The sequence below is a fragment of the Macaca fascicularis genome, chromosome 11 (genome assembly GCF_037993035.2).
Source record: "Macaca fascicularis isolate 582-1 chromosome 11, T2T-MFA8v1.1".
In the NCBI taxonomy this organism is placed as follows: Eukaryota; Metazoa; Chordata; class Mammalia; order Primates; family Cercopithecidae; genus Macaca; species Macaca fascicularis.
Genome location: NC_088385.1, coordinates 101,373,953 through 101,395,534, shown reverse-complemented (window position 1 = coordinate 101,395,534; position 21,582 = coordinate 101,373,953). Strand labels below are relative to the sequence as shown.

Sequence of the window (21,582 nt, the reverse complement as noted above, 5' to 3'; positions counted from 1 at the left end):
ATCTCTACTTCCTCTACACTCTTCGTCACCTATATCTTTAATTTCTCTATCTCGGACTCTTATTTTTCCTTCAAGATCTAGTTCAAATTGCAGCTCTTTTATATAGCCTTAACTTATCCTCTAATGAAAGTTAATTGCAGTTTTTTTCTGTTCCTTGTGTGTCTATTATAAGGTATATTTTCTTTTGACTTATTGTGACACACCTTGAGTATTCAAAACCTAATAAAAAGAGATACTGTACTCCTAAATTTACAGCACTGTCTTTTGAAACATTATCTGCCTTTTTGAACTTTAATACCATTAGTCTTATTCCTATCTTATTTAAGTTAAGATCCGTTATCCCATAGAGTCCTAAATGTAATGATCTTAAATCATGGACTAATTTTCTCCTTAAAAAAAATTAGTTTTAGATTCTAACCCAGTACGGCTTCAACAAAATGAACTGAAGAAGGCCTTGTTGTATATCATCTTCTATAGTCTACCACAATGGTGCTTTTACTTAGTTCATATTTCATTTAGTTTTTCTTCCATCCTTTCATATTTTAATGATTTTTCAGATACTCTTTACCATTGGTTTCTTTGGCTTCAGCTTTTGTATGTAGGGCACTATTGTTTCTCTTCATGTCTGTGTAACTTACATAGAAAGCATTAGGCCATGACTTTCTTAACTGGGTCATGTTTCTTGTTAATTTACCAATTGTATCCAGATTCTCATCTGGAGCTAGAATATACTTAGGACCTAAGTTTTCTAACTGTGGACCTGAACTGGGACCCACAGTGTTCTCTCTTCCGTTTTCATCTTCATGATTTTGTGGAAAGAAACCTTTACTAAGTCAGTAACCTAAAAACCCCAAGTTAGCCACCCTGCTGAGAGGCTGAGGCAGGAGGATTGCCTGAGCCAAGGAGTTTGAGGCCAGCCTAGGCAATATAGTGAGATCACATCTCTTACTTAAAAAAAAAAAAAAAGGGCACCCAGTTGGTAACATTCATAAACATTTAATGGAGGAAGTGCACAGAAAGTTTGAAAGAGTAATCATGTAACTAGAATTATGAAATAAGAGTGTGACTGGTACTGACAGTGGAGCAAAAGGAAAAGGACTGGCCCTCTTTAGGTTCATCGTTTCTGGCATTTGTATGTAAACGTCTCAGGAAGCAATGAGTCTTATCTTCAGGTTTTTTTCATGTTGTATTATCCAATCATCTCACACATTTAAACAGCTAATCCATGATTTGGGTTGGTTCATTCCGTCTGCCAACAAATGTTTATTGAGTCCTTATTGTGTTTAAAGCACAGACCTAGGTTCTTGAGAGTGTTGTCCAGATAAACACATTCTACTTGGGCAGATAAGACATGCTAATAATACCAAGCTATAAATAGGTGCCGAGTGCATTGTATTTGAGATAGGCGTTTGGAGAGTTTTGAAAGGGAGGAGGCTGCAGGGCCTATCCTGCCAAACCTAATTAGTGTAATGTCTTCCTCATGAGGTTACTCATTTGGTCAGTAGAGCTGCTCTGCATTTTAAGGATCTGGCTGTAGATGTATTATTCCCTTTGAAGAGTCTGCAAATGTTTAAGTATTCATTCATCTCAGGCATGAAAAGCTCCATAAGATATTTTATAGAATACAGGATGGTGTGTTGTATTAGTTTTCTTTTAAATCTATAGCCTTGTAGAATGAAAGTGAAGTAGCGTGTGTCTGAAAGAATTTTGTAAATTGTAAAATGCTATATGGATGTAAGTTGGCCTCTCCTAAACTAGATTACTTTCTGATGCCTTAGCAACACATTCTATAATTTTCCATGAAAGACCACTTGTTCAGGCTGTTCTTCATGTATATCAGAATCCTACCTGTCAGGTTTTTATCCATGTAGCATTCCCTGGTACCCCTGGACATAGTTGATTTCTCATCCTCTCTATGCCCCTAGTTTGTAGATTTTCCTATCACAACAACAGTAATTTGTTTTACATTTTTGTTATATGTGAACACAACCTAGCTTCTCAAAGTCTCAATCTTTGGTTGTATTTGTGCTTTTGCACAGTGGTGTCCAACAGGCATTCAATAAAATGACTGTTTAATTCAGTGAAATAAATGAATCATGGATTCTTAATAATGTCTTTTGTTGGGTTGTGATTGTTAGGTTAAAACTGCAACAACAAATTGTGACTATTGAAAATGCAGAGAAGGAAAAAAATGAAAATTCTGACCTAAAACAGGTATGATTTTAGCAAATATTTTCCTTTTATTTTTTCAAGTGCTGCTTTAAATTTGTGTTTTGCAAATTTAAAAAAAGATTTGCAATCAGTATTTTTAGAATCTAACCACAATTGGTAACATATTGTTGGAGGTAATATGTAAAGATAAAATGTTTAAACCTCTATACTTTAATAAGCTTCTTTTGCTAACTGGTATTATTCTTAAGATATATATATATATATTTTTACTTATGCTGTGGCCCATGATAATTTTTTAAATTACAGTTATAAGGACAGTATTTTAATATTCTGAATTTTAAAAACTCAATAGAAATATCCAGGTTTTAAGTTACTTGTGTGATTGACTTGTAATTTTATATCATGAGGTATTTTTGCTATAGCCCTATGAAATCCAAGATTTGTATTTGTGGAAGGAAATTTGTATTTATAATTAAAGTTCTTTGGGTTCAGGAAAGATTTGTATAAAGTTGGGTAAAACATGGAGGAGTGATCTTTTCTGAATTCTATTTTGTTTTTTGTTGTTGTTTTTTTCCCTATAAATTATGAAGTAGGAATCCATTTTTAGAATTCATGCTCATATGCTAGTTGGTACTGCTTTTCAGGTGCAGTTATGGTTTCTAAGTCTTAACTAGATGGACATAATGTTTGATACCCAGAAAGAAGTTATTTAGTATCATTGGCATTTGGGCTTTCTGTCATGCTATGCATATGGAGAGGTATTAAGCTCTTTGAAGGTTGCTTATTCAAGCAGCTGTAATACAGATTTAATATTTGCCACTCCAGTTAAAAATAGTGAATAGTTCTACATGGAGAAATTCATTCTAAAAGAGAAATCTGAGACATACCATTTAGTTTTATTCTGCTAAAAATTGCTCTGTGGACATTCAGAATCGTATATGAATTGGTTTTGTTACCATTAGGAAGTAATGGGATTATTACCCATTTATTTACTTTATTATATAAGAATCTTGTTTCTTTTCACCCTTGAATCTCATAATAGGTTCTTTTGATCCCTATCTCTTGACTGTCTTTACTCTGAAATGTCTCTCAGAAAATGGCTAAGAGAGATAAAAGGAAGTGAAAGGAAAATAAGAACTTTTATTGTTTATTAATTGGTAAAATAGTTTGTGGGGGAGGTATATATAACTGTCCCAAATAAAGATTATTTAGATATAATTTAGAAGAGTGTGAATCTTTCTAGCCTGTTAATCTTTAATTAGACTTCTCATGAGAAAAAGTACTCCCAGATAAAGGTAAATTGGGATGGAAAAAAAGCTTTGAGTGACAGTATGCAGTTTGGTAAATGGCTGTAGAGGCCAAGGAATCTGTAGCGTTTATTTGATTTCCCAGAGCATCTTTCTTCTGCCCAGCACTGGACATATGAATGGAAACCTTTTAAAAACAATGTGAAGAGTGATCCTTCTCATATTTACACTGAACAATTTTGATTGCTTGGAGAGTAGAACTTCTGGAAGGTTGCTGATCTCAGGGTATGTGGGAAGAGGAAGATGGATTTTTTTTAGCTGCTTTCCCAGCTGACTTGCTTTTAAAATCAGTTTTTTTCCGTAGGAGGTAGGGGAAGGCTAGAGTGGTAGGAGACTGACTCTAATCACTGGATTCCCTTTCCTCATCTCACTGCTAATCCCCCTGATAATCTTTCTGTCCATTCCCAATACCTCTCCTGGCCTTCATATTTTGGGAAGAAGAGGGAGGGGACTCAGTGACTGAGGAATATACTTCTTGATAGTCTCTGATTATAATAAGAAATGCTCCTAGGTGCTGCTATTTGTTATTTCCTTCAGGGGGCATCTTCAAGGGCACACCAGCTTGAGGGAGTATTTGCAAAGGGAGATGCTTAGTATCTTCTGCTTCTCTCATACCTTACTGCATTTATTTAGTGGCCTTTATCTTCTTTCTTCTCTTTTAAGCAAATCAGTAGTTTGCAGATCCAAGTGACCTCACTTGCACAGTCAGAGAATGACTTGCTGAATTCAAACCAAATGCTGAAGGAAATGGTGGAGAGATTAAAACAAGAATGCCGAAATTTTAGAAGCCAAGCTGAAAAAGCGCAACTAGAAGCTGAAAAGTAGAGTTTGCTCTTTATGTACAAACTATTTTTTCTTTTTTCTATATAACATATAGTTATGTTAGTAATGATTCCAATGTTGATTATATTTTAGAAACTAGTTACAAATACACTTTAATAGTATACAGTGGTATACTGAGGTAATAATGTACTTTATGTTTCTATAGAATGACCTATACTGACTCAAATTCTTTTAAAAAAGGTAAAAATAAGACATATTAAAATTCTGACAGCATAGTATTCTGAAAAACCTCAAATAAAACTTTTTTTATTCATTGATTAAATGAAAACATTTCTTCAAAAATCTATTCTTCTGAATGCCAGAGAACAGAATGGTTTTGTTTTGTTTTGTTTTGTTTTTGATGTGCAAAACTTAATTCCTTCTAGAACTAGTCTCTTGGATTTTCTTTGAAAAGCTAATTTATTTGTTTGTTTTGTTTTTTTTTTTTGGTCTTAAAATTTGTTACTAGTAGATAGTATGGAGTAAAACTGGTAGGGATAAAATTATTGTGGTGATGTTCAAGATCTTATACCCTCTGGAAACATTTGTTTAGATGTGGTAGAATACTGTACTATTTTGTATTTGCTTTGTCTTTGTTTGCCTTATAAGTAACTTTTTATTTTAATCTACAAAACATAATTCTTTTCAAATTTCTTCTTCTGAAGGCCACCATGCCACATAAAACTGTGTTTCTTCAGTTTTTCTATTATTACATATTCTAAGGTTTGTCCATGCTTTTATATATGGGGTTGAATTTCAAGAAAAGGAAGGAAGCAAGATAAATATCCATAACATGTTGTGACATTTCAGATGATCCAACTTATTTTTCTTTTATTTTGTAAAAACCAAAAACATGTGCTTGGATTTCTCAAGTGTTTGATTGAAACGAGCTTAATAATTCTATGACAGTGTAGCTAGCAAATTTAAGTAATTAATCATTGGTTTCTAAATAATATTCATAGAATTGTATATAAGAAAATAGCTGTACGAAGCGTCAATGGAATGTGATTTTAGTTCTAGCTAAGATACTTAAAATCTTGTATGACCTTAGGCAAGTAATCTAACTTCTCAGGGTTTGTTATTTTCATTTGTACTGCGTATAGTAGGAATACTAAAAAAATCATATAAAGTATGCAGAATAGCTTTAAAAATATAAGTTGTTATGATGTTATTTTATCATTCATATGCATTTTACTCTAGTCAGAAGACATACTGCATTAAGATTTGATACCAGGCTTGATTTTCTTAAACCAAATTTATGAGGACAGATATTTGTAGTTTGATGGTTATTATATTTCACACCTGTTATCAAGTGTTTGTCTTGCCATTAACTAGATGTGAGCCCTTAAGTTAGCTAACTGCTCTAATCCTCGGTTTCCTCATTTGTAAAATGGACAGAAGTATAAAGGTGACAGAAACACCTAACTTGGGATTTTTGTAAAGAACAGATGATACAATACACATAGTGTTCTAAGTCCAGTGTCTTATTCACAGGAAGTGCTCAGTAATGGTGGGATTTGCAAACAAGTGGCCATACAGGAGGACCTGCAGTTGGATAATTAAAAATGTGGTCAGGCAGGTAGTGAGTTTGCTGATACTTGTGATATTTAATCCTATTTAATCCTAAGAACTTATTTAGCTTCCATGTTTTACATACATTCTTCTGACAGGACATTGGAAGAGAAACAGATACAGTGGTTGGAAGAAAAGCACAAGCTTCATGAGCGTATCACAGAGAGAGAAGAAAAGTGTAATCAAGCTAAGGAGAAACTTCAGCGAGCTGCAATTGCCCAGAAAAAGGCAAGTGGTTCTTATTAAAGTGATTTCTGGCCGGGCACGGTGGTTCACACCTGTAAGCCCAACACTTTGGGAGGCAGAAGCGGACGGATCACGAGGTCAGGAGATTGAGACCATCCTGGCTAACGTGGTGAAACCCCATCTCTACTACAAAAATACAAAAAAATTAGCCAGATGTAGTGGCGAGCACCTGTAGCCCCAGCTACTCTGGAGGCTGAGGCAGGACAATGGCATGAACCTGGGAGGCGTAGCTTACAGTGAGTCAAGATTGTGCCACTGCACACCAACCTGGGTGACAGAGCAAGACCGTGTCTCAAAAAAATAAAATAAAAAGTGATTTCTGTGGAGTAAAATATAATTAAATCCCTTTTTTCTTTTCTTTTTTTTTTTTCTTAAGAGTCTGACTCCATGGCCCAGAGTGGATTGCAGTGGTGCGATCTCGGTTCACTGCAACCTCCATCCCCTGGATTCAAGCGATTCTCGTACCTCAGCCTTCGAATAGCTGGGATTATAGGCACGTGCCACCATGCCCAGCTAATTTTTGTATTTTTAGTAGAGATAGGGTTTCCCATGTTTGCCAGGCTGGTCTCAAACTCCTGATCTCTAGTGGTCCTCCCACCTCAGCCTCCCAAAGTGCTGGGATTATAGGCATGAGCCACCACGTCCATCCTAATAAACTCTTATAGGAGAATAAATATATAGTTGAATCTGAGATTTTAGTGATATGTTTAATTTAATATCTAAGCATGACATTTTGCTGTCAACCTTGCAGAAATACATTGGGAAAATCCAGACTGTCCAGCAGGTTTGTTTCTAAATTTTGTGTGTAAGTCAATTGTTTTGAGTTGACATGCATTTTTCCACACAGAAGGTGTTTTTCAGAGGGATAGTTTCCAGGCCAACCCATGGAAGTCATATTTTACACATTCTCCAGTTAAATTATAGTGTGATTAAGGTTGTTTCATTTATGCCTAATGTCTATTTTATCACTTTTGTGGTTAAAAGGCTTTTTTGTTTCCAATTCAGAAATACAAGAGCAAGTATTTCTTTGCTCCAGCAGGAGGAACTGGGACTCCCTTGGCTTCTGAAACCGCCACAGTAGTTCCCACAGCATTGATACTTTTTAAGTTTTACCTTTGCAGGCATACTTTTCTCCAGAACCTAACTTTGTTTTCTTGGAAACAGTCCAGGGCATCATGGAAATAATGTATCTAGATGGATCTTCTAAGTCAGTGGCTTACAACTTTTTTCTATTTCAGCAAACCCAAGGAATGTAACAGGTCCCATTAGTAACCATGACTCATGGCAGTGATTAAGGGAGGAGCAGGACATGGTAATCTTTTCAACAGGATTAGAGGAAGAGGAGGGACATGATAAAGTGTGTGTGTGCGCGTGTGTGTGTGTTATATGTAAAGTCCCAGAAATGATTTGAGTTGTCTCCATTTGATAAATTCCTTTAGTAGTAGCATTTGTTGTGGAGAGGAGAGAAGATCTGAGATGAGAGGAAAATACTTCTAGATGCAGTAACCATTATCTTAATATCTGTTTGTTTATTGGAAAGGTTAACTGTTCATATTTAGGTAAGAGAAAATAACTCTAGATCCTTCACTTATTCTGAATTTGAAAAATCACACATCAGTTCCTAGATCCCTTTTTATGTAATTGGATATCACTGCCAAATGTTGCTGACAGTTGGAGTGACAACATAAGTAGTCTAAAAGTCATTACTTCTCTACTTTCTTGGTCTCTGAATATTACTTTTATCTTCTCATAATGCTAGAAGTAGTAGTATTAGAAAAACAGCATTTATTATATAGGGATCCCAGTGTTTTATACCCAAATATGCATACTTGTTTGTTTTTCTGTATATGTCACTTTTTTTACTTTCTGTCGATGTAGGTACTGAAAAGTGTATGGATATTAATGGGATTTCAGAGGATTGTTTTATGACCTATGATCTCAGAAATCCTGCTGATTTTTGTTTGCACTGTGTTTAAAGCCTAGAAACATCTGAAGCCATGTTACAGCAAGAAATTGTAAGAGCTAAATTTTGAGACTTTAGGGATAAGTATCTTACAGATCAAATTCTAATTATTGAGGTTAGTTTGGGTTGAATTCTTTTGAAGCAAAAGTGACACCCAGTGGTGAGATTATCACCTAATCATAAGTATACCAGAAGGAGGGGAGGAGGTGATATTTTAAAAAATCTACAAAATATAGCCAGACCCCATCTCTACAAAAAATGAAAAAACTGTACATGGTGGCACATGCCTATAGTCCCAGCTATTTGGAAGGCTGAGGTGGGAGGATCACTTGAGCCCAGGAGTTCAAGATTGCAGAGAGCTGTGATGGCACCAGTCCTCCAGCCTGGGTGACACAGCAAGACCCTATCTCAGGAAAAAAAAATAATAATTAAACCCAAAAACACTACAAAGTAACATTTCATTAGTATTGCAACAGGATTAGTTTTTTTTTCTACTGAAATGTCTGCCAGATGATGAGTGTGAAGATAGTAAATAGTCATTTTACTTTTTAAAATGTGGTCTGTGGATTGCGATTTAAGTCATAGTGAAATTATTAAGGTCAATTCAGTGAATGATTATGACCTAGAGTTGTCATACTACGTGGGACACTGCCCTAGGAGCTTACAAGTTTACATCAATTAAAATAGAAAAACATCATGTGTAACTTAGAAATACAATTAAAAAGTATATAACTGTATATAATTTTAGGACTGGAAGGGATCTTAGCATTCAGATAGCTTTTACAAGTTAGCAAACGAAGAGAGGAGGTACCCAAGATTACTTAACAAGTAAGAATCAAAAGTTGACTGAAATCTGCATGTTTCTGTTCTCAGTCTGGTGCTCTTTCCACTGCTCTGTTAGGCTTTAATTTCCTGCTTTCTTTGATTCCAAATATTTTACAGTTTTTCGCTTAATATAGCTATGGTCCATATGAGTCGTTTCTTATGTAAGAATAATCACTGTAAATTAATTTAACTCATACCCTTTTCCCATTCAAGTTAAAGATAATGCTTCTATTTGACAATTTTAGCTATCAGATTACATAAATATAATTCATAAGAGTGCAACAGACTTTTTAGGTTCTTTAATGCCAAAAGTCATAACATTTTTTGCCATAAGACTTAACAAAAGTCACAAATTATGATACCCAGGGCAGAAATAATCCTTTAGAGTTGCTTTCCTGTGAAAAGTTCTTTTTTCCCTCAGGCTGGATAAGATGGCTCACTGCCATCTGTGTTACTCAGACCTCCAAGCTCCTAAGCACAGAGATTGTCATTTCTGCTCTTTTTAAGTAGTCTTTATGTAAATGATGTTTTGTTGTGTTGATTTGTTTGGAAAAGTTTGACCAGGATCTTGAGTTGGGATGCCCTTCTATAATTGATATATGCAGAGAGAATGTATTTCCCCTTTCCCCACTGAAGAGAGATCTCTTGAAGCAAGCACAGTGAGTTGGGTTTTTCTTTTTTCTTGAGGAACCTGGAATGACAACTTGTTATTTTTATTCTAAGGTATATGTCTCTGAAATGCTTCTTGGTCAGATACTATTATGGATGTTTTCAAAAAAGAGATGAATCATAGTCTTGAAGTTGCAAAATATCTGATTGAATATGTTGTGTGGCCTAGATTATGCTATACACTGGGGGGAAATAGAAGCCGTGATTACTCCTTGGTTTTGATAACTATATAATCTTGTTGGAGAAATAAGATAACATGCAAGAAACACTTAAATAATCCCACTAGTCACTCCTGGGTGATTTATGCGGACTCTAAAATTTGAGAACCACTGTGCTAGATAGAAAAAAATCTGAAGACAAGGAGACCAGTTAGGAAGATGCTATAGTAAACTTAAAGTGAGGTAAGAAGTCTAAAATTGGGACTTGGAATATAGGAATGAAGGTGAAAGGTGACTGCCAGAGGTATTCCAAAGGAAAAAATAATTGCAGAATATATTGGTAAATAAGAAAGAAAACTATGAAGTATTTTAGCTCTGAGAAGACGTAAGTGGAGTTACTATAATGGATTGAAGAACGTCAGTTGAGTAGAAAGATATGAAACATATGTCAGATAGGAAATGATGGCAGTGCCTCCATGTAGACATGACGTAGAGTCTTAAGATATTATATAGGTTACTAGAAATAATAGAATGTGAATTTCAGAGATGAATAATTCAAATTAGAGAAATAGAAACTCAAGATTTTGCAGATCGCCGAAGAATAGTAAATTTACTTAGAACGAGGAGCTAGGTGTGGTGGTGAACAGAGGTAGAAGCTATATTGTGATGTTATGGGAACCAAAGGTAAAGAAAGGTATCAAAGATAAATGGTCATTAACATAATCATTGAAAAAAAGTTAATTGGATTTGACTAGAAGGTGGTAAAAGGGGAATCCCAGCCTTAATTCTTACACCTATATTTTTTTAATTGTTCTATTAGTCCTTTGTGTCATAATGTTTATAACACTAAGGCATCCATTTGACTATCCTGTGATTGTGTTGGACCACTCAAGTAAAAATTAGAATAATTCCTTTCCACTAATTTTCCCTCTGGACTTTCCATTTCTTTCAGTAGAAGTTATTCTTGCAGTCACTTAGGCTTCAAACCTGTGATTCATCCTGAGGTCTGCCTTATCTCCAAATTTAGTCAGGCACTATATTAGTTTCCTAGGGCTGCTGTGACAAATTACCACAAACCTTGTGGCTTAAAACAACAGAAGCTTATTCTCTCACAGTTCTGGAGCCTAGAAATCTACAGTCAGAGTGCCAGCAGAAGCATTCTTCTTCAAAAGGCTCTGGAGGAGGATCTTTTTTCATGCCCCTTGTCTAGCTTCTGGTAGTTGCTGGTAATCCTTGGGGTTCCTTAGGTTTTAGATGGACACATCTCTCCAGTCTCTGCCTTGTCTTTACATGATGGTCTCCCTGTGTAGCTGTAGCTCTGTGTCCAGATTTCACTCCTCTTATGTAAGTACACCAGCCATAGTGGATTTAGGGCCCACTGTAATCCAATCTGACTTCATCTTAACTTGATTACATTTGTAGACCCTATTTCCAAATAAGATTACTCTAGGGTCTTTTCCAATGCCAGCGATCATTTCTCTGTTCTCTGGATACCAACCAGGTGTCCAGAAATTCAATTCTGAAACTATCTACGTGGAGTTAGAGTCAGATCCCACAAGCTAAAGGGCTCCGTCCCACAAGACTGCCCCAACTGCAGACACCAGCTGCAAGTCTGAGTCACCTATATTCTGACTGACTAACTTAGGGATTCCCACGACCCCCTCCTTCAGTTTAATAGTTTGTTAGAATGGCTCACAAAATTCAGGAAAACACTATATTTACCAGTTTATTGTAAAGGATAAAAGTCAGGAATAGCCAAATAGGAGAAATGCATTGGGCAAGGTGTTGGGGGTCGGGGTGTAAAGCCTCCATGCCCTCTCTGTGTGAGCCACCCTCCCAGCAAGTCAATGTGGTCACCAGCCTGGAAGCTCTCAAAATCTCGTTGTTGAAGAGTTTTTGTAGAGCATAATCTCCAGCCCCCACCCCTTCATACGGGTCAGGGGAGTGAACCTGAAAGCATTCACCATCTAATCGCTTGGTCTTTCTGGTGACCAGCCCCCATCCTTAGGCTGTCTAGGGGCCTCAACTTTAAGTTACCTCATTACCATCAACTCAGGTATGATTGAAAGGGACTTGTTATGAATTATACAAAAACACTCCTATCACTTACAAATTCCACAGGTCTTAGCAGCTCTGTACCAGGAATTGGGGACAAAGACCAAATATATTTCTTATTATACCACAGTCACATTCTAAGGTTCTGGGTGCCCATGAATTTTTGGGAGACACTATTCAACCTAAAATAAGAACTCATAAAGCCTATGAATTCTTCCTTTCTGATGCCTCTCAAATTTTCCCCCACCCCATTTATTTTCATTCCTATTACTAACAGCCTTGGTCAGATTGTCTTCCCTACAAGGTTTATCTGTATTCATTTATCCAATTTACTCAATAGATCTGTTAAACATCTATTATGTATCAGGTACTTACTCATTCACTGGAATACAGAAGTAAACAAAGACCCTGCACCGAGGCGTTTACATTGTAGTTGGTTAGGAGACATAGAATAAAGAAAGAAATACTATCAGGTGGAGGTGAGTACTAAGAGGAAAATTGACAGGAGTAGGCTGGGCGTGGTGGCTCACACCTGTAATCCCAACACTTTGGGAGGCCAAGGCGGACGGATCACCTGAGGTCAGGAGTTTGAGACCAGCCTGGCCAACATGAGGAAACCCCATCTCTACTAAAACTACAAAAATTAGCCAGGCATGGTGGCAGGCACCTGTAATCCCAGTTACTCAGGGGGCTAAGGCAGGGAGAATTGCTTGAACTCTGGAGGCAGAGGTTGCAGTGAGCTGAGATGGTGGCAGTGCATTCTAGCCTGGGCAACAGAGGAAGACTCCATGTCAAAAAAAAAAAAGGAAAATTGACAGGAGTAGGGGGTGCTGTTTTATGTAGGCGGTCAGGCAAGGCTTCTCTGGTAAGGTAACATTTGAGCAGAGACTGAAGGAAAGGAGGGAGGATGCCACATTGTTATATGTAAGGTAAGCGTGTTCCGGACAGAGGGAATAGCAAGTACAAGAGAGGCAGGAATCTGCTTGGTATGTTGAAAGAACACAGGAGGCCCAGGAAGCTAGAATAGAGAGAGGTATAGTAGGAGGCCAAATTATGCCATGACTTCAGCTTTTATTCTCAGTTAAGGTAGGAACACGCTGGAGGTTTTTGAATTGAGAAATGATATCTGAATTACATTTTTGACGAATTTCCGGCTGTTGTGTAGAGGGGCAGAATAGGAGTCAGGGAAACCACGTTTTCATAGTCCAGGTTACAGATCAGCACTAAAAAGGATGAGTTTAGAGCTAAAAAAACACAATAACAATACTTAACTCAATGGATAGATTTAATAGCAGACAATGTCGCCATCATCAAGAGATGAGCAGAAATCAGTGACAGAGACAGAAGATGTACAGTGAGGAAAATAGAAATGCCAAGAGTTGGTTTTAAAAAGATTATGAAATTGATAAAACGTTGGAAAGACTGATTGTCCTCAGACTCCCCACAAAGTAGATGAGATGAGATTTAGAGCCACAAATGAACAATATAGTGAATGAAAAAAGTGATATCTACCTATAGATATTAACTATCTGCATATAGATATTAAAACAAAAGGAATGGTATAAAAACTGTTATGCTAATTAATCATGCAATTTCGAATAAATGAATACATTTCTTTAAGAACATCTTAAACCTAATATAAGAAGAATTAGGTCATTTGGATAGTCCTGTATCTATTAAAGAAATGAAATCTTCGGTTAAAAACCTTCCACAAAGATATGCCTCATTTGGCTTCACTGGTAAATTATTCCAAATACTTAAGGAAGAATTAATACTAATCTTAACACAAACTCTTCCAGATAATAGAAAAGGAGGAAACACATCTCCACTTACGAGGTTAGAACTTGATACAATCAATATAAGAAAAGAAAAATTGCATTATAAACATAGATATAAAAATCTTAAATATTAGCAAACTGAATTTAGTGATACAGAAAAATGGTAATATATCATGAGCATTCAGGGTTTATTCTAGGAATACAGGTGGCTTAACGTGCAAAATTGTTCAATGTAATTCAACACCCTAACAGAACAAAGAAGGAAAACTATTGTGATCCTCTTAAGAGACACAGAAACATAATTTGACAACATTCAGCACCCATTCATGATAAAAACTTTTGCCAAACTAGGAACAGAAGGGAATTTTCAATCTTATAAATGGTATCTACAAAAATTCTGCAGCTAACATCATACTTACTGATTAAAAATATTGACTGCTTCCCCTTACTTACCCAAGGTCAGGAACAGATGTCTACTATCACCATTTTGTTTAATATTTTATCGGAGGTTCTAGCTGGTATAATAAGGCAAGAAAAAGAAATGTAGGGGGTGGCTGGCCAAGATGGCCAACTAGAAGCAGCTAGTGTGTGCCATTTTCATGGAGAGAAATAGAAGGAGTAAGTAAATACAGCACCTTCAACTGAAGCATCCAGGTACATGCATTGGGATTCATCAAGAAAACAACTTGACCTAGAAAGAATGGAGAAAAGTAAGCAGGACAGTCACCCACTTGGGAGTGACACAGAGCCAGGGGAGCCTCCTCTTTCCAGGGAAGTGGTGAGTGAGTGAGTGACCCCAGCGACCCACACTTCTCCTTGGATCTTTGCAACCCATGGATCAAGAAATCCCCTTGTGAGCCCACTCCACCAGGGTCTACAGCCTGATACACAGAATTACATGGAGTCTCAGCAGTGCAGCCGCTCAGATACACATAGAGCTCTGGGAGCTTTAGATACCCAGGTTTCCCATCAAAAGCAACTGCAACTCCAGCCAAGCGGGTTGTTAGACCCCTGCACATACCCCTAGGAAAGAGGCTGAATCCAAGGGATACAGCAGTGATAGTCTGCAGGCCCCACTACCATGGCACCTTGCAGGATAAGACCCACTGGTTTGGAACTCTAGCCAGCCACTGGTAGCAGTGTTACACCTCTCTGAGAAGGAGCTCCCAGAGGGAGGGATGGGCTGCCATCTTTGCTGTTTTGTAGCCTTAGCTATTGTTGCCTTCAGTGCAGCCACCCGATGGAAAAGCGCCCAGACTGCTTTTTTATGCAGGTCCCGGACCCTGCTTCTCAATGAGTGGGGGACGTCCCGACCAGAGTCACTAGTCACTCTTGTTGTTTTCCACCTGGCAGTGGTTCCAAGCCTCCCTGGGACAGAGTTCCCAGGGGGAGGGATCGGCTATCATCTTTGATGTTTCACATTCTTAGCCGTTGTTGCCTTTGGGCTCTAGGGAGTCTGAGATGGTTAGGGACTGGAGTGGTCCCCTGGTGCACAGCTCTAAGGAGAAGTGGCCAGGCTGCTTTCTCATATGGCTCCTGGGTCTCGTTTCTCCTCACTGGGTGGAATCTCCCGACAGGTCTACAACCATACCTCCACCAGTGTTTTCTGGCCAGCAGCAGTTTCAAACCTCCCTGGAATGGATCTCCCAGAGAGAGGGATGGGCTGCGGGCTTTGCTGTTTTGTAGCTTTAGCTCTTTGCCTTTGGGATCTGGAGAGTCCGAAGCAACTCTTGAGGAGACCCCCATCACAGCACAACTGCTCTGTGAAAAAGTGGCCAGACTGCTTTTTCACATGAGTCCCTAATCCCATTCCTCCTCAGTGGACAGGGCCTTTTGACCAGGGTTTCCAGCCATGTGCACCAGTGTTTTTTGACTGGCAGCAGTTTCAAACCTCCCTGGAACAGAGCACCCAAAGAGAGGGGTGGGCCACCACTTCTGCTGTTTAGCAACCTTAGCTGTTGTCTTCAGGCTTTAGAGAGTCTGAGGTGACTAGGGGCTGGAGTGGACCCCTAGCAAAGCATGGCTGCCCTATGGAAAAAGCCAGATGGCTTTTTTATGTGGGTCCCTGATTCTGTTACTCCTCACTAGGTGGGATCTCCCAACCAAAGTCTCCAGCCACCTCCTGTTAGTGTGTTTTGCCAGCAACAGGTCTGTGCCTCCCTGGGACAGAGCTCCCAGAGAGAAGGGCAGTCCTCCATCTTTGCTGTTTCACAGACTTCCTTGTTGATATCTTCAGGTACTGGAAAATTCAAGATGAAAAGGCATTGGAGTGGACCCCCAGCACACTGTAGCAGCCCTATGGAAAAGTGGCCAGACTGTTATGTGGGTCCCTGATTCTGTATCTCGTCACTGAGCAGGTCCTTCCAACCTGGATCTCCAGCCATCCCCACCAGGGCCATCAAGCCAGTAGCAGCTCTGTTACTATCTGGGACAGAGCTCCTAGTGGGAGGGATGGGTTGCCATCTTTGCTGTCTTGTAACCCTCACCCTTACTGTCTCCAGGCTCTGGAGAGTCTGCAGGGACCAGGGTCTGGTACGGATGCCCAACACAAAACACCCACCTCAGAAAAGTTGCCAGACTGTTCTCCATGCAAGTCCCAGTCCTCACTTGTCCTCCTTGGGCAGGGTCATCCAACCTGGAACTCTGGCATAACTACCCTGACCTTGGCTGACCACTTCTATCAGAGGCAGCCCAGCAGTTAAAGGAACGCCCCCAAGCAGAGATGGAATCATCAAACAGAAGGAATCAACTGAAGAACTCTAGCAACTCAGATGGTCAGAGTGTCAACTCACATGGCCACTAGTTCTCCAACAAGGGTTCTTAACCAGGCTGAGTTGGCTGAAGTGACACAAATAGAATTCGGAATATGGATAGGCATGAAGATCATCAAGATTCAGGAGAATGGCAAAACCCAATCCAAGGAAACTAAGAATCACAATAAAATGATACAGGCACTGACATATGAAATAGCCAGTATAAAAAAGAACCTAACTGATCTGATAGAGCTGAAAAACACACTATAAGAATGTCACAATGCAATCACAAGTATTAACAGCAGGAGAGAGACCAAGCTGAATAATCTCAGAACTTGAATACTGGCTCTTTGGAATAAGACAGTCAGACAAAAATAAAAAAGAATAGAAAAGAATGAACAAAACCTCCAAGAAATATGAGATTATGTAAAGAGGCCAAATCTACAAATCATTGGCATCCCTGAAAGGGTTGGGGAGAAAGCAAACAACTTAGAAAACACATTTCAGGATATTGTCCAAGAAAACTTCCAACAGGAAATATAGAGAACAAGATTCTACACAGGAAGATAATCCCTAAGACACATAATCATCAGATTTTCTAAGATCAAAATGAAAGAATATTAAAGGTACTTGGAGAGAAAGAGCAGGTCATCTACAAAGGAAACCCCATCAGGCTAACAGCTGACCTCTCAGCAGGAACCCTTTAAGCCAGAAGAGACTGGGGACCTGTAATCAACATTCTTAAGAAAATCTTCGGCCGGGCGCGGTGGCTCACGCCTGTAATCCTAGCACTTTGGGAGGCCGAGGCGGGCGGATCACAAGGTCAGGAGATCGAGACCACGGTGAAACCCCGTCTCTACTAAAAATACAAAAAATTAGCCGGGCGTGGTTGTGGGCGCCTGTAGTCCCAGCTACTCGGGAGGCTGAGGCAGGAGAATGGCGTGAACCCGGGAGGCGGAGCTTGCAGTGAGCCGAGATCGTGCCACTGCACTCCAGCCTGGGCGACAGAGCGAGACTCCGTCTCAAAAAAAAAAAAAAAAAAAAAAGAAAATCTTCAACAAAGAATTTCATATCCAGCCAAACCTTCCTCAACAAAGGAGAAATAAGATCCTTTTTAGATAAGCAAATGCTGAGGGAGTTTTAGATAAGCAAATGCATGTAAAATGGAGACCCATCTTACAAGAGATCTTGACAGGAACACTAAATATGGAAAGATGGTTACCATGATTCTGCTGAGAGCATAAAAAAAAAAAAGATAGTTACCAGCCAATACAAAAACACACTTAAGTACACAGATTAGCCACACTATAAAGCAACCACACAAACAAGCCAGCCTAATAACCAGCTAACAACACAATGACAGGATCAAATCCACACATATTAATACTGACCTTGAATATAAATGGGCCAAGTGCCCCCATTTAAAAGGCACAGAATGGTAAGCCGGATGAAAAAGCAAGACCCAATGATATGCTGTCTTCGAGAAACCTGTCTCATAGGTGATGACACCCATAGGCTCAAAATGGATGGAGGAACGTCTGCCAAGCAAATGGAAATCAGAAAAATGCCGGGGTTGCAATCCTAATTTCAGATAAAACAGATTTTAAACCAACAAAAATCAAAAAAGACTAGGTATTACATGGTGGTAAAGGGTTCAATTCAATAAGAAAACCTAACTACCCTAAATATATATGCACCCAACATAGGAGCACCCAGATTTATAAAGCAAGTTCTTAGAGACCTACAAAGAGACTTACACTCCCACAAAATAATAGTGGGAGACTTCCACATTCCGCTGACAGTATTAAATCATCAAGGAAGAAAGTTAGCAAAGATATTCAGGACCTGAACTTAACATTGGACCAGATGGATCTGATAGACCTCTACAGAACTCTTCATCCAAAAACAACAGAATATACATTTTTCTCATTGCTGCATGGCACATACTCTGAAATTGACCATACAATCAGACATAAAACAATCCTCAGCAACTGCAAAATAACTGAAATACCAAACACACAGCACAATAAAAGTTGAAGTCAAGACTAAAAATATAGTTGCTCAAAACCATGCAATTACATGGAAGTTAACCTGCTCCTGAATGACTTTTGAGTAAATAATGAAATTAAGGCAGATATCAAGAAATTATTTGAAACTAAGAGAACAAAGATACAACATACCAGAATCTCTGGGACACAGCTAAGGTAATGTTATGAAGGAAATATATAGCACCAAATGCCCACATCAAAGAGTTAAAAAGATCTCAAATTAACAACCTAGCAGCACAACTAAAAGAATTAGAGGACCAAGAGAAAACCAACCCAAAGCTAGCATTAGAGCTGAACAGAAGGAGATCAAAACATGAACAGCCATTCAAAAGATTAACTAATACAGGAGTTGCATTTTTGGGAAAATTTGTAGGCCATTAGATAGACTAATGAAGAAAAATGAGAAGATCCAAATAAACACAATTAGAAATGACAGAGAGGATGTTACCACTGACCCCACAGAAATACAAACAACCATCACAGACAACTATGAACACCTTTCTGCATACAAACAAAGCTAGAAGAGATAGATAAATTTCTGGACACATGCACCTTCCCAAGACAGAACCAGGAAGAAGTTGATACCCTGTACAGACCAATAATGAGTTCTGAAATTGAGGCAGTAGTAAATATCTGCCAACCAAAGAAAGCCTAGGACCAGATGGATTTACAGCCAAATTCTACCAAATGTTGAAAGAAGAGCTGGTACTGTTTCTACGTAAACTATTACAAAAAATAGAGGAGCAGAAAATCCTTCCCAAATCATTCTGTGAAGCTAGCGTTGTCCTGATAACAAAACCTGGCAGAGACACAACAATGAAAACTTTAGGCCAATATCTTTGATGATCATTGATGCAGAAATCCTCAACAAAATACTTGCAAACTGAATCCAGTAGCACATCAAAAACCTAATCTACCATGATCATGTAGGTTTTATCTCTGGGATGCAAGGTTGGTTCAACATGTGCAAATCAGTAAATGTGATTCATCACATAAACAGGACTAAAGACAAAAACCACATGTTTATCTCAATAGATGTAGAAAAGGCTTTTGACAAAATTCAATATCCCTTTATATTAAAAACTCAATAAACTAAGTATTGAAGAAATATACTACAAAATGTAAGAACCATCTGTGGCAGACCCACAGCCAACATCATACTGAATGGGCAAATTATGGAAGCATTCTCCTTGAAAACCAGCACAAGACAATGATACCCTCTCTCACCACTCCTATTCAACAGAGTATTAGAAGTCCTGGCCAGAGTAGTTAGGCAAGAGAAAGAAAGAAAGAGAGAGAGAAAGAGGAGAGAGAAGAGGGAAGAGGGAAAGAAAAAGAAAGGGCATCTAAATAGGAGGAGAGGAAGTAAAACTATTCCTGTTTGCAATCGACATGATTGTATGTTTAGAAAACCCCCAGAGTCTCAATCCGAAAAGCTCCTTCAGCTGATAACTTTAGCAAAGTTTTAAGATACAAAGTCAATGTACAAAAATCACTAGCATTCCTGTACACCAACAACAGCCATGCTGAGAGCCAATCAGGAACGCAATCCCATTCATGATTGCACAAAAGGAATAAAATACCTAGGAATACAGCTAAACGGGGGTGAACAATCTCTACAATGATAATTACAAAACACTGCTTAGACAAATCAGAGATGATACAAATAAATGGAAAAGCTTTCCATGCTCATGGATAGGAAGAATCAATATCATTAAAATGGTCATACTGCCAAAAGCAACTTATTGATTCAGTGCTATTTCTATCACACTACCAATGGCATTCTTTATGGAACTAGAAAAAATACTTTTAAAATTCATATGGAACCAAAAAAGAGTCCAAATAGCCACAGCAATATCCTATGCCAAACAACAACAACAACAACAAAAATGTGGGAGGCATCATGCTACCTGACTTTATACTATAGGGCAACAATAACCAAAACAGCATGATATGATACAAAAACAGACACATAGACCAATGGAACAGAATAGAGTAACCAGAATTAAGGCCTCACACCTACAACCATCTGATCTTCAACAAAGCTGACAAGAACAAGCAATGGGAAAAAGGACACCCCATTCATTAAATGGTGCTGGGATAAACAGCCATATGCAGAAGATTGAAACTAGACCTGCTTACACCATATGCAAAAAATCAACTCAAGAAGGATTAAAGACTTAAATGTAAAATCCAAAACTATAAAAACGCTGGAGGACAACCTAGGCAATACCATTCAGGACATAGGAACTGGCAAAGATTTCATGGTGAAGATGCCAAAAGCAATCACAACAAAAGCAAAAGTTGATAAATGGGTTTCTAATTAAACATAAGAGCTTCTGCACAGCAAAAGAAACTGTCAACAGAGTAGACAGACAACGTACAGAATGGGAGAAGACATTTGCTAACTATGCATCTGCATCTGACAAAGGTCTATCCATCATCTATAAAGAACTTAAATTTACAGGATAAAAACAACTCCAATCAAAAGTAGGCAAAGGAAATGAACAGATCATTTTCAAAAGAAGACATACATGTGACCAACAAGCATATGAAATAAAGCTCAATGTCACTGATCATTAGAGAAAGGCAAATCAAAGCCACAGTGAGATACCATCTCACACCAGTCAGAATGGCTATTAAAAAATTTAAAAATAACAGATTTCGGCAGGGTTGTGGAGAAAAGGGAATACTTATACATTGTTGGTGGGAGTGTAAATTAGTTCAACCATTGTAGAGAGCAGTGTGGTAATTCCTCGAAGAGCTAAAAACAGAACTGCCATTGGACCCAGCAATACCATTACTGCGTAAATATTCCCAAAGGAATATAAATCTTTGTGCCATAAAGACACATACATGCATATGTTCATTGCAACACTATTCACAACAGCAAAGACATGAGAATCAACCTAAATGCCCATCAATGGAAGATTGAATAAAGAAAATGTGGTAAATATACACCATGGAATACTATACAGCCATAAAAAAGAATGAGATAATGTCCTTTGCCAGGTACATGGATGGAGCAAGAGGCCATTATCCTTAGCAAACTAACACAAGAAAGGAAAACCAAATACTGCATGTTTTCATTCTCATAAGTGGGAGCTAAATGATGAGAACACCCAGACACAAAAGGGAACAACAAACAGTGGGGCCTACTTGAGAGTGGAGCATGGGAGGAAGGAGAGGATCAGAAAAAATAACTTGGGTACTA

The 21,582-nt window shown here is 38.3% G+C and overlaps 1 protein-coding gene across 15 annotated transcripts in view; it reads left to right on the top strand.

The window, feature by feature from the left end:
* CEP83 (centrosomal protein 83) overlaps window positions 1-21,582 on the top strand; it is a 163,493-nt gene that overhangs the window by 117,493 nt on the left and 24,418 nt on the right. For 11 of the 15 annotated variants that reach the window (XM_065524653.1, XM_074007522.1, XM_045365721.3 and 8 more), the window contains 3 exons: window positions 2,139-2,214; window positions 4,143-4,300; window positions 5,972-6,101. In XM_065524653.1, the coding sequence (XP_065380725.1) occupies window positions 2,139-2,214; window positions 4,143-4,300; window positions 5,972-6,101 (364 nt within the window). Of the gene's footprint in view, window positions 1-2,138; window positions 2,215-4,142; window positions 4,319-5,971; window positions 6,102-21,582 lie in introns of all 15 variants that reach the window. The other 4 variants (XR_012420492.1, XR_012420494.1, XR_012420491.1 and 1 more) reach the window with 3 other exon arrangements.